Source organism: Electrophorus electricus, chromosome 22 (assembly GCF_041902795.1).
Source record: "Electrophorus electricus isolate QZ-2024a chromosome 22, ASM4190279v1, whole genome shotgun sequence".
NCBI classification, from domain to species: domain Eukaryota; kingdom Metazoa; phylum Chordata; class Actinopteri; order Gymnotiformes; family Gymnotidae; genus Electrophorus; species Electrophorus electricus.
In genome coordinates, this window is record NC_137518.1 from 3,367,501 (window position 1) to 3,380,826 (window position 13,326).

The following is a 13,326-nucleotide window of genomic DNA, read 5'->3' on the forward strand; positions in this document are numbered from 1 at the left end:
CAACTACAGCTTTACAACCGCACTCATACTACACAACTACAGCTTTACAACCACATTCAAACTACGCAATTACAGCTTTACAACCGCACTCAAACTACACAAATACAGCTTTACAACCGCATTCAAACTACGCAACTACAGCTTTACAACTGCACTCAAACTACACAACTACAGCTTTACAACCGCATTCAAACTACACAACTGCAGCTTTACAACCACACTCAAACTACACAACAGCTTAACAATCACACTCAAACTACACAACTACAGCTTTACAACTGCACTCAAACTACACAACTGCAGCTTTACAACCACGCTCAAACTACACAACAGCTTAACAATCACACTCAAACTACACAACTTCAGCTTTACAACCACACTCAAACTACACAACTGCAGCTTTACAACCACACTCAAACAACACAACTGCAGCTTTATAACCATGCTCAAACTACACAACAGCTTAACAATCACACTCAAACTACACAACTGTAGCTTAACAATCACACTCAAACTACACAGCTACAGCTTTACAACCACACTCAAACTACACAACACAAAATGACTCATTCCCATGGGTTTACAGCAGGTGTTTAACACATAAAACAATGGGTGTGCATATAAGGACTGTTTATCAATCACTACCTTTATTGGCACTGTAAAGTTTAGAAATAAAAAAAGAAACAAACACAAAACAACACATCAAAAAGAAAAAAGAAAAAGCCATTTTAGGAAGTAACGTACCTTCCACTACTAGTTTGGTGGGAGGCATGTTTGGGGGTATCGAGGTGCCAAATGCGACCCCCTCATATATGGGTCTGAACTCAGCAGGCAGGCTGGTGACACAGTTCTTTGAGTACTTGGTGATCCCCAGCCACATGTAAACCTCCAGCTTTGCGAAGATCTCCCCCAGTGGCCCCCCAGGAGTCTAGAGGCAGAGGGGAAACGCGGGCGTAAGAACCGCGCGCTCCAGCTGAGCGACTGCTACTGACGTATGGGTGACGTGGAGGGAGGGACCTTCATGTAAACGGTGGTCAGCTTGCCACAGTCTTTCCCTTGTTCTTCCTCCACCAGAGAGAAGAGGATGGAGTGCGCTGGGATGCGGGTGTACGCCACCCGCCTGTCCCCGCTCATCATCCACAGGAACACGTCAGGCAGGGTGCTCTGGGGCTGCAGACACACACACATGCACGCACGCACACACGCAGAATAACGCATTTGTTAATGCGCACACGCGCTACACCCGTTAAGATGTAGCCCAGGGCGGTGGAGGCACAGATGCCAGTTCCGTCACCTCTTTCGCCAGGAAGTGGACCCTCTTCAGGATGCGTCTGACATCACAAAGCTTCTCTCGCACCGTGCGCCTGGTCACCCTCCTCTGCACCCGCAGAGCCTGTTTGGCCAGAATGATCTACAGGAACAAAGGTGACACAACACCTGGTTGACATGCAGAGATGGGAACCGCACTGGGAAGACGGATTTGTCCGTGTGTTCATTCAGTTCAGAACGCTAAATCCTCTCACTATGTTCCTCTTGATGTAGTCCATGCGACATTTGTCCAGGTTGTTTGGCCGTGCCTGCCGTTTCCTGTCCAGGCTCGCGCTGTACTGTCTGTGGTCAGGAAGGGGAGCCGAGGAATTATGGGTAGTGTAGTAGGTGATGATGAAGTATTTACCAGCCAGTGTTGGAAGAGATCTGCAGTCTTACTTGCACGTGGAAACAAACTCCAGCATGACTTCAATCAAACGCTCTTTGGCGTTACTTCTTGGTCTTTTCAAGAGCATTTCGACCTCATCTGTGCCAAATTCCTGATGAAAAAGAGAACAGACCGACTTGGTTACGGGTGAAATGTTTGATTTGAATGATTGAATGGGTGAGGAAATCAAGGTTTTTACAAGTCTGTCAGCCATTTTGGAGAGCCAGTTGCAGTTGTGGTAGCGGAAGGTGTGATCCTCAAAACGGTTCCACACAAAGACGCAGGGCTTCTCATGTAGCAAAGGAATGCAGCTAAATGACCTGGTCAAGTCAACAAGGTCACTTACAGATGAATTAACAATTTCACTGCCACAGATATGTTAGAACCTGATGCTTGCAAACCAATATTTCAACACTGACCAACCCGCCTTTAACGCTGCCTTTACTGCTTCTTTGAGCCCTCATATATATTTCGTAATTATAAAATTAAACTTCCCAAGACTGAATGTGATTCAACATTCTGTAAGAACTGCACTAGCCAAAAGTGAAATATATTGTTATTTTTAAGTCTGCTTGGTGTCCACTGATTGGCCACCACTTCACAGCATGAAACAGCTAAGTCCCATCACATTCTACTGTACCATTCTGGCTTTGTTTCTATTGGTCTATTCACTCTAGAAGATACTTTAGCAGTAAAGATCGGTCCTTCCTGCTCTGATCCAGTGGGGTTACCCGTCGTATCCGGTGGGCTGTGGTCTCCGGGCTGCTGTCACGGACTTGTGCTGAGGGCTGAGTGCAGGCAGTCCTTCTGCCTCCAGCTCATCCTCGGATTCTAAGAGAGCCTGCCTGTCATCCGCCACCTCCTCCTGGGTGCCCTTCTTCTTGGACTTCACTACCACATCAGTCATTTTGCCATAGTTCCCTAGAAAGGCACCACAGAGCAAAGCCTTGTAGCACTATGCAGAAGTACTGTAGTACTGTCCTATCACTATACAGAATTGCTGTAGTACTGTTGTATCACTATACTGAATTACTGTAGTACTGTCATAGCACTATACAGAATTACTGTAGTACTGTCATAGCACTATGCAGAATTACTGTAGTACTGTCGTAGCACTATACAGAATTACTGTAGTACTGTTGTATCACTGTAGAGAATTGCTGTAGTACTATCATAGCACTATACAGAATTACTGTAATACTGTTGTATCACTATACAGAATTACTGTAGTACTATCGTATCATTATACAGAATTACTGTAATACTTTTGTAGCACTATGCAGAATTACTATAGTACCGTTGTAGCACTATACAGAATTACTGTAGTACTGTTGTATCACTATACAGAATTACTGTAGTACTGCCATAACACTATACAGAATTACTGTAGTACTGTCATATCACTATACAGAATTACTGTAGTACTATCATATCACTATACAGAATTGCTGTAGTACTATCATAGCACTATACAGAATTACTGTAGTACTGTTGTATCACTATACAGAATTACTGTAGTACTGTTGTATCACTATACAGAATTACTGCAGTACTGCCGTAGCACTATACAGAATTACTGTAGTACTGTTGTATCACTGTACAGAGTTACTGCAGTACTGTTGTATCACTATACAGAATTACTGTAGTACTGCTGTAACACTATACAGAATTACTGTAGTACTGTTGTATCACTGTACAGAATTACTGTAGTACTGTTGTATCACTATACAGAATTGCTGTAGTACTATCATAGCACTATACAGAATTACTGTAGTACTGTTGTATCACTATACAGAATTACTGTAGTACTGTTGTATCACTATACAGAATTACTGCAGTACTGCCGTAGCACTATACAGAATTACTGTAGTACTGTTGTATCACTGTACAGAGTTACTGTAGTACTGTTGTATCACTATACAGAATTACTGATACAGAATTACTGTAGTACTGTTGTATCACTGTACAGAATTACTGTAGTACTGTTGTATCACTATACAGAATTACTGTAGTACTATCATAGCACTATACAGAATTACTGTAGTACTGTTGTATCACTATACAGAATTACTGCAGTACTGCCGTAGCACTATACAGAATTACTGTAGTACTGTTGTATCACTGTACAGAGTTACTGTAGTACTGTTGTATCACTATACAGAATTACTGTAGTACTGCCGTAACACTATACAGAATTACTGTAGTACTGTTGTATCACTGTACAGAATTACTGTAGTACTGCCGTAACACTATACAGAATTACTGTAGTACTGTTGTATCACTGTACAGAGTTACTGTAGTACTGTTGTATCACTATACAGAATTACTGCAGTACTGCCGTAGCACTATACAGAATTACTGTAGTACTGTTGTATCACTGTACAGAATTACTGTAGTACTGTTGTATCACTATACAGAATTACTGTAGTACTGCCGTAACACTATACAGAATTACTGTAGTACTGTTGTATCACTATACAGAATTACTGTAGTACTGTTGTATCACTGTACAGAATCCAAAAGAATGCAGATTTGATTCTGAATCTTTTATACTCTATTATTCAGTTTTTTCTACTCTCGCTCTCTCTGCCATGTTATCTTTATTCTTCATTCTTTAATTCAATGTCTAATTGTTCATTTATTTATGTATTGTTTTTTTTTTTATCTCAAAGCAAAATTGCTGCAACTAATAACCTTTTTTTTTCTAGTTATAACATGAAAATATTAGCCAAAGCAATGATTTCAAAAGCTTTCTCATTCACACTACGAACAAATATTAACAGCCTGAAAGACCAACAAACAGGTTGCTAGTTACACTTCAGAAGCCTTAAACTCTGGGAATTTCAGTCCTACCTATGGAGAGCTCAAAGGTGACGTATTTGGAGCCGATGGACGGATCCATCATGGTCACTTCAAAGAAGGATGCAAAAAGCAAGAACTCCTCTTTCTCCCCTGTATAATTCTGAAAAACATATCCGTAATGAACCCAGCAGTGGTTAGTGGACATGGATTTGGGTCAAAGAGGGTTTTTCTTTTATCTGACAGACCTGCGCCTCACCTCAGGCAGTGGGTGCATCTCCTCCACCTCCACCGTGACGGCGGGAGGCACCTCGGACACAGAGTCCGCCGGATCCTCGGTAGGCCCACTGTGCTCTGGAGCTCCTAAGCAACACCAACCAAAACCGGAATCAAAACCAGAACCAAAACCGGAACCAAAACTGGAATCAAATCCGGAGCCAAAACTGGAACCAAAATGTAAAATTCAAGACTATGCATACTCACTGGACCATTTACAAATATATGAAACACAAAAAATATAAAAAAAAAACAAAACCTTAAAGATGTAATATAGCTATAATAGTATCATATAGTTACATGGCAAAAAAGGCAGTTGTTTATTGATATTAGTAACCACTGGGAATTATGTAAGAGATGATATATTTTGTGCAGATACATCAGATATGGCCAGCATTGTCCAGTTATTATATACTTGAAACAAAGTTCTATGCACATCAGTGACATCTTATGAAATCAACAGCACCTGGGCTGCATTCTGCTGAAGACACCTATAACACAACCTCACCCTCTGCCACAGCTTGGCTTTCCACAGTGCAGTGAATGGAGGGCATTAACAGAACTTACAGCACTTCTCCCAGAGAGAATCACGTTTAACGCTATGTAATGTGGCAGTAAGACTTTATTTTCATGTAAAAACACATGGAAAACACATGGAAATAAACATTCAAATTTATCACTAAGATAAAGGGGGAAATAAAACTTTTCCTGCCCTGACAGGTAGCTTCAAGACTGGTGTAGGTATCTGATGTAGGTGTGAAAGGCGTTTTTTTACATTTTTTTATTTTTTTTATTTTTACCTTCATTGTCCTTCCTCTGTTTTTTGGACTTCCTGCTCTTGCGCTTGAGAGTGAGTCTGTTCAGCGTGCTCTTGACGTTAGCGACGGCCTTGCTGTCCACGGCAATGGCAGCGGTAGGAGAGGAGTAGATCTCCACCACCAGCGAGAGCAGTACCCTGCCCCGGTAGAAGATGCCCTCACTCAGGCCTTCGTTCAGGTCCCGGTGGATGTCCCGCAGGGCAGAGTTCTGAGGCGAGCCGTACAGGTTCACCCACGATGGGCCGAACGTGGGATTGAATCCTACCGTGCCCGCCAGCAAAGGTAACCCACGAGGAATCAAAAGAAAAGGACCAAAATTCAAAAAGCAAGATCTCAAGAAACTCGAGTGAAATGGTAAAATACGGAAACAGAAGCTATAAAGATCTGACTGAAAAGGCCAGAAGTCAAAGCGAGTTTTTAAAGACGGAAGACAGAAACATGAGGTCCAAAGGAACGGGGATTACTAGAGGACAGTAGGCTGGTAGGAGGGGGATTTAGGAATTGAACTCTAGAGAGCAGAAAGCATCAGCCGTACGGAAGCGCGTTAGGCACCATTAGAGCGTACCATTTCTGCTGGGGTTGGAGATTTGCTGGAGATCCAGGAAATGAGTGGCCACAGCCACCTCGCCGATGTTGGCGTCATCGAGGACCTGAATTTTGATTCGCCGAGCCAGCGGAGGGAACTGCTCAATGAAGGAGATCTGCTCGTTCCACTCAGGGGTGTTGGTGTTGCTCTCCACAGACGTCTCGCCCTGAGAACAACATCCTTCAGTTCATCTTACCCTCGCTGATCTGAGAACTGTGTGTGAGGTGAAGACCCAACACTTGTGACTTGATATTGAGACCGAAGTATTATACCATTCAACGCAGTTTTCTTATGTAAATGTTCTTTAGCCTGTGGGGCAGATAGGGCAGATAGGGCAGATAGGGCAGATAGGGCAGATAGGGCAGATAGGGCAGATAGGGCAGATAGGGCAGATAGGGCAGGTTTGATTTTGTGTTAGGTAAAAGTTCACTTCATTGCCTATTGTTATGTACGGTGAGTTTATGGTTGGCTCATGAGAACAGACACAGACAAATACGTACACCACGGCCCATTCAACAAACAGAACGCCTACCAGGAAGTGTGTGTGCAGGGTGTGTAAACTTACTCGATATATGGCAATCAGCTATCGGGCATATGTGTATAAGTGTGTGCATATGTGAAAAGATGGAAACTGTAAATAATCCATCTGAGCTTTAAAGAATGCAAACCGCAAGAAGAAGATAGTTAATGAAAGCACCCAGATTCTGAGAATTAGGCAGTGTAAACACAACACTCCTTACTGACCCAGCCCCTGGTAGCACACACGGACGAAACAAATGTCAAACAAGCGTCACACTGTGTGACATGACTCACTGGACACTCCATGATGTGTTTTGAAAACACACGGCACTGTCACAGCTACCGTCTCCAGTCACAGGACCGCCTCTATAAGGCGTGGACGCGTGAAAACGAGGACGAGGAAAGAAGTCACCTGCTGGCCGGCGAACGTGACCTGCACGTAAGGGTCGATGAAGACCTTCTTGTCTCCCATCATCTTGGAGAAGCTGCCGAGGAAGCCAGCGTTCATGCTGGGCAGGTCTTCCGCCCGGTAGATCTTCAGGAGGAATTTGGCCCAAGGTCTCTCCACCGGCATCCTCTTGGGAAGAAGCAGGTTCCTGTACGCAGAACCAAACCCACTTACAGCGGAAACAACCCTCAGCACCTCACCTCCAGCGGCAGGAAGGCATGACCCGAAACGAACATACACACTCAAAAAAAAGAAAAGAAAAACCCTGAAAGGACTTTATAGCCTGACACCGGAGCACTGATGAACACCACGGTCCACTAACTGATACGGTTCTGGTGTAATTGGGTTGTAAACGTGCTCCCTGCAGGGAGAGACTGGGGATCGGTTCCCCGGCGCCTCCTCACTTCTCGACGTCGTCGTTCTGGCTGGCGACGGGCGGCAGGCTGGCGATGGCAATGCAGTCTCCCTTCATTATCACGCTCAGGGTACACTTCACGTAGCCCTTCACGCCCGAGCGCGTGTCCTTGGGGTCGGTGAGCGGAGCCCATTTCTGGTAGAAGCGGTGATCTGCGGAGGAGAACTATAGACTAGCTCATTGGCTCTTAATGATTACGGTTAAAGTGCTGTCTTTAAGCAGGCCTGCAATTATCCTGACACACCAGCAGTGAGGAGTTAATTATCGCCATTAGGGAGGCCGAGTACTATTACAACCTTTGCATAAATGTGACACGTTTTAGTAGAAATGGGACGCAACATGGATGAATGTCCCCTGCCCTTTTACACACTTCTTAAGGTCAGGAAGGGTCATCAGCATTTTATAATGTTTAAAATGTTCTTAATTTGTTTACACAGCAGTGATACCTGGCTGCTGGTAGATAGTACTCATGTCTATCTTGAAGGTGCCGAGGCGTGTCATCAAAAATGCCAGAGTTTTTTTGTGAACAACCTGAAATCTCAAACATACATCTCAAGTAAGCTTGCTGACGTATTTATAAGATAAATACATGCATCTGAATGTATGTGTGTGTGTGTGTGTGTGTGTGTGTGTGCGTGTGTGAATGTATATATATTAGTTTGTCTTTGAGGAGAACTTACAGAAATCTCAATAACTTTGTCAAAAAGTACATCTTGCGTCTCCTGAAACTCAAACATGAAGTTCTGAAAGACAAAACAGGACAAATGTAATGTCAGTGGCATGGGCAAATACTCTTCTGTAGTCTGACGTATCTCTTTTAAAGCCTCGCTTATGTATTTAAATCATGTCTACCTCATTGTAGAATGGACAGTTGGTAGATTTCTGGGTGGTTGTGTGTTTCTTCTCATCTCCCATGGTGATGTAGACCGCTGGGTTGATGTTCACACCCACCAGTTTCTGAGCCTCAATCACGTTGACATTCACCTGAAGCAACACCAAATGTAAACATGACAATCCTTCCTGCTACAAACAGCAATGCTGATTAAACTTTATTCTTTTGGTATTATAATATTAATAATAATAATAATCTTTATAGAGGTTCTACCGTCACCTGAAAGGACTTCACTTTGGGAGCAGCAGCAAGCTCACGCTTGGACAAAGCTCTGCAACGACTAAGTATGGAAATAAATACAGTAGATAAAGATATATAAAATAAATACAGTAGATAACGATATGGAAATAAATACAGTAGATAATGATATGGAAATACATACTGTAGATAACGATATATAAAATAAATACAATAAATAACGATATATAAAATAAATACAGTAGATAACGATATGAAAATAAATACAGTAGATAAAGATATATAAAATAAATACAGTAGATAACAATATATAAAATAAATACAGTAGATAACGATATATAAAAAAGATTTGTCACCATCAGTCTCAGTGTGAAGACAGTAGGTGAGATAAGATAGAAATTACAGAAACTGAAAAGTTTAGCTATTTATATGCAGTACGTTAACTAACTATACACCAGCTGGCATTAAGCAGTAGTTCGCACAACTAAAAGATGATCTGAGCATCAGTGCTTTCTAATGCAGGCACCCGTGAGGTGGTTGGCACTTATAATGGCATAATATCATGTTTACGATTTAATCTAGTCAAGTTGCTATTTAAGTTACTCACAGGTTTCCAACATTTCTGAGATGGGTTCTAAAACATTTTTTTGTGAGTTGGCAATCAGATAGATTATAAAAAGTTAATCTTTTTTTCCTCAAATAGAAGTCAACCTGGGAAACCTATATCATACTATAAAGTTATGAACTCACCTGAGTATGGGCGTGAATGTCATGTTGGTGCAGTCCATGTCTGAAAAGTCATAATCATCATCATAGTCATCCTCGTCGTCGTTGTCTCCATCATCATTGCTCATCCTTAGCAGACTGCGACCAAGCAACCTGGTCTCTCGATCCAACTGGTTCTTCCTAAAATTACAGAGTACAGTGCTTGCATGGTCATGGAGATTTAAGCACAGATAGCAACGGAATGATGAACAGGTCATCCAGAATAAATGGTGGCATGAGTGTACACACCCAGGTTCTAGGAAGCCCGTGTTCTTAATCACAAGATCCGATCTGCAAAAAATGAAAGAAAAGACAAAACATTTATACAAATATTTAAAAGGGACAGAGTCCAATGTAATTATATATTATTTTAAAGATATGGGTGAAGAGACAAATCAAAATTCAGCTGAATGAAAGTGTGGATAATAATAATAGAAATAATAACAAATAATAACAACAACAATAATAATAAATAAATAAATAAAATAGCAATAATAAATAATAAACAACAACAATAAAAATAAATGTTAATGATAATAATAATAGATAATAATAAATAATAATAAAATAATAATAAAATCTTATTCATTCATTCATTATCAATATTTAGCTGAAAGCAAGAATGAATCATATTTTATTATTGTTAATATTTTCTTATTTGGCTGCAGTTGTATATTATCATTATTATTACTATTATACATTTATTTGCTGTAGCACTTTTGAGAGACCCAGATATGCTTTACAATAGATTAATAAATTGGAGAATAAAAAGAAGTGTGCCACGATGGAAGGTTGTGAGTCCTTTCACTCACTCTTCTTCACTCTCGTCCTCCTTGAGGAAGTCTTCACTGCTCCACGCTCCTGCCGTGCCCTGCACGGGGTGGTACCTCACCTCCAGCTCCACATAAATCTGAGTGCCGCAATACATCACCAACATTAGCGCAACGGCCATAAAAAACCCCAGCATGCTCAAAAGGTACCCGTGACCATATTTCTTGGTCGGGCGCACAATACTCCAGATTCTTGGTGTGATTAGTGAGAGTTAAGCGCAGGTTGATGGGAGTTTAACACGTTTGGGGAGTCCGTCGGTAGCTTACACTAGTCAGACTGTAGTTGCTGTCGGTGAGGGGCTCCCTCAGGACCAACCTCCCTGCTGTGACTGCATGCTGCAGACTGATCACCAACTTACCTAGCAGCCTGCAAGAGTGCACACACACACACACACACACACACACTCCTATATATGTCTGTGACTGATTTTGTCCACTCAGGGAGCAGGCGGGTATTACAAGGAGGTTCTACAGGGGGGTTCTACAGGGAGGCTCTACGGGGAGGTACTACAGGGGAGTGCTACACACTGACCTGTTACTGAACATTTTGCTGCAGTTGTACACACTGATGCAGAGCACCTCGTCCTTGACTATCTTCCCGTAGTGCGGCCATCTGAAGTGCTAGAGAGACACGCACAGATGGCTCATATCAGTTAACAGAGGTTTACTGGTTGCTTCCAGGCAAAACTCACTTATTAACTTTTTTTTTTCTCCCCAATCTTTCCAATAATCACGTAGCCGAAGTGAGGAGTACCTGCTGTGTTAATTGAGATTAAAAGTATGTTAATTTATGCCAAAATAATGCTCAGCATGAAAGATGCATGTGGCCAACTATTGTTTTGACATCAGTTCAGATATTACCCATGTCTGCACACGAGCCACTGGGTGTTCACCAGTGTGACAGCTTCCTCCCACCCACAAAGTTAATGTGTTCATCTTTTTCGTTTTTTTGGCAGCAAAGTATCTGAGGAGCGGATCCTATTGCTTCCCGATAGCCTGACCGACCGGTCTGTAAAAACTCAGGCCTCCTCCTCCTCCCTCAAAACGCCTTGGCATTTGTTAGCACAAGTTAAAAGGTGAACTCCGGGGGCAGACAGAAGCAGACGCCCCGCCGCCGTGTACGCGCGTCCTGCGAGCGCCCGGGGGGTGTGCGCCGAGCTAGCGCTCGAGGATACCGGGAGCGGCCAACCACCGAGGGAGCGGTTTGTGTGCGCAGCAGGAACCGCGGCTCCTCCCTGCTCGTAGCCAAACAGTGAAACCAGTCAAATGTGCCGTGCAAAACGGGGAGGACGTTCCGGCTCACGCCGCACCTGAACCCAGCACGGATTCTCTCTGGTTTCTAATTTTGAACAGGCGATATGAAGGGCCGGCGTGTGTTAATTAATGCCACAGAAGCGATGCGACATAATCACGAACACACGGCTATTTGGGCTTCAGCCAAGTCCGAGGATTGATCTCCTCTAAGAGTCCCTCTCTTTCTCTTCTGTTTTTCTTTAGAGATTCAGAAAAGGAATCCACAGATACTGCAGAAACCAACACCCACTTTTTCACCTTATGTAGCCAAAGCACAGAAGTTACTATGGTGACAAACCCTTTAAAGCGGCATTAATCTCAGACTAATCTAAAGTGTCACAGCCTTGAACTGGTAGAGCTGCGTGATTTTTTTATTTTTACCTCATTAAAGATGGCAATGTTTTCACACTGAAGAATCTTGGTTTTGTGTGTAAAATCTGGGAAATGAAAAACATGACTTTTAAAACAGTCACATGGCAATATAAAGACTACGCCTCAGAAGAACATACTACTGCATCAACTTTATTGAAAACATTTATTTATTAGCAATACATTGAAACATGACGCCCTATAATGAAATATAACATTTTTGTTCATCATTCTCCATGTTATCAACACTCAGCAGTTTTTGCTGGATAGTTTTGGATGGCAGAACATTCTCAGCCAAACACCGAGACACGTACAAAAAACTCAAGCGGTACTGCGGCACTCCTCACACCAATCTAGCACTTACCGCCCCACCACAATCACGTCGGTGCCGTTGAGATCGGACCGCCATGCAAATAAGCTCCAGTTAGTGGGGGTCCTATAAACTGACCAGCGATTAACACGGTAGATGGACAACACGGCCTCCTACGCTCTGTTAGTGTACACCTGTAAGACCTGTGTCTAATTAAGGAGCCAGTGATTGAAGGTGTAGGACAGGCTTTTCTGAATTGAGGTGAGGGGATATTGTTTAAGCAAACAAACACACGTGTAAAGAAATGCGAAACAAGTATATTTGCAGTCACACCCTGACCTCCGTACTCATCAAAACTGGTCTGATGAAGCTTTTCAGTCAGCTTTTAATCTTTTTAAACATTCATATCTACCTGTAGGCACCCACCTATTACATATAGTCTGATTAAAAGTCAGATCAGATGAACATTTATGTAATAAATCCAAGGCTTTACCTCTAAACGACAACTCCACCTTCCTGTCATACTTCCCAGGAAGGTTAGAAATCCTCTTCAAATGGACACTGAAAGACATGTCTCACTGTCTTGTGCAGGTTGTCTTTTCCTCGGTCTGGAAACCGATCGTTTACCTCTGTGTCCGGCTGGTAAACATGTCTCGTTTCGCAGGTGCCCACCCTGGCTGACTGCGGGATGGTTTCAGGCCTCTGAATGACGGAGGGAGTCCGTCTACTCCCTGACCCAGAGGAGCTGCGAGAGTGGAGCGTGAATGAGGTCGCCTTCAGGACGCAGCGCGCCTTCAACCCCCGGTATTTGCTCATGGTAATTTGCCAGGGAGGAAGAACAGAGAGGTGTGTAAAATCAACATATGACTGCACATTTCTGGACAAACTGGAGCACTTTCCAGCCATTCAGTTAAGCAGGAGGAAATTACTGTTTTAATTAAATCATACGTATTTTACAGTTCCGTAAATAAGGCTGTTATTATATGTGCATTATTAAGACTCTGGAAACATTTGGATTCAGGCTTCAAATATACATAAACAGTGTTGCTTTTTGCGTGATATACAAATTCTTTGTTAACTAGAAAGATTTTTTTTAAAAACCAAGTTACTCA

The 13,326-nt window shown here is 42.6% G+C and overlaps 1 protein-coding gene across 5 annotated transcripts in view; it reads right to left on the reverse strand.

The window, feature by feature from the left end:
* The window catches only part of fer1l4 (fer-1 like family member 4), a 29,363-nt gene extending 16,155 nt beyond the window's left edge, over window positions 1-13,208 (reverse strand). For all 5 annotated transcript variants that reach the window (XR_014119450.1, XM_035520329.2, XM_081705803.1 and 2 more), the window contains exons 1-24: window positions 12,708-13,208; window positions 11,917-11,972; window positions 10,775-10,863; window positions 10,510-10,609; window positions 10,225-10,322; window positions 9,662-9,703; window positions 9,398-9,553; window positions 8,669-8,729; window positions 8,410-8,541; window positions 8,238-8,300; window positions 8,004-8,088; window positions 7,547-7,709; window positions 7,107-7,290; window positions 6,155-6,341; window positions 5,572-5,850; window positions 4,755-4,858; window positions 4,550-4,658; window positions 2,428-2,617; window positions 1,896-2,016; window positions 1,708-1,808; window positions 1,524-1,611; window positions 1,295-1,411; window positions 1,018-1,170; window positions 745-928 (exon numbers count right to left, since the gene is read on the reverse strand). Coding sequence is in view for 4 of the 5 variants with exons in the window: in XM_035520329.2 (XP_035376222.1) it covers window positions 745-928; window positions 1,018-1,170; window positions 1,295-1,411; window positions 1,524-1,611; window positions 1,708-1,808; window positions 1,896-2,016; window positions 2,428-2,617; window positions 4,550-4,658; window positions 4,755-4,858; window positions 5,572-5,850; window positions 6,155-6,341; window positions 7,107-7,290; window positions 7,547-7,709; window positions 8,004-8,088; window positions 8,238-8,300; window positions 8,410-8,541; window positions 8,669-8,729; window positions 9,398-9,553; window positions 9,662-9,703; window positions 10,225-10,322; window positions 10,510-10,609; window positions 10,775-10,863; window positions 11,917-11,972; window positions 12,708-12,786 (2,941 nt within the window). In the remaining variant the exon portion in view is untranslated. The remainder of the gene's footprint in view (window positions 1-744; window positions 929-1,017; window positions 1,171-1,294; window positions 1,412-1,523; window positions 1,612-1,707; window positions 1,809-1,895; window positions 2,017-2,427; window positions 2,618-4,549; window positions 4,659-4,754; window positions 4,859-5,571; window positions 5,851-6,154; window positions 6,342-7,106; window positions 7,291-7,546; window positions 7,710-8,003; window positions 8,089-8,237; window positions 8,301-8,409; window positions 8,542-8,668; window positions 8,730-9,397; window positions 9,554-9,661; window positions 9,704-10,224; window positions 10,323-10,509; window positions 10,610-10,774; window positions 10,864-11,916; window positions 11,973-12,707) is intronic.
* Window positions 13,209-13,326: the final 118 nt, after the last annotated feature.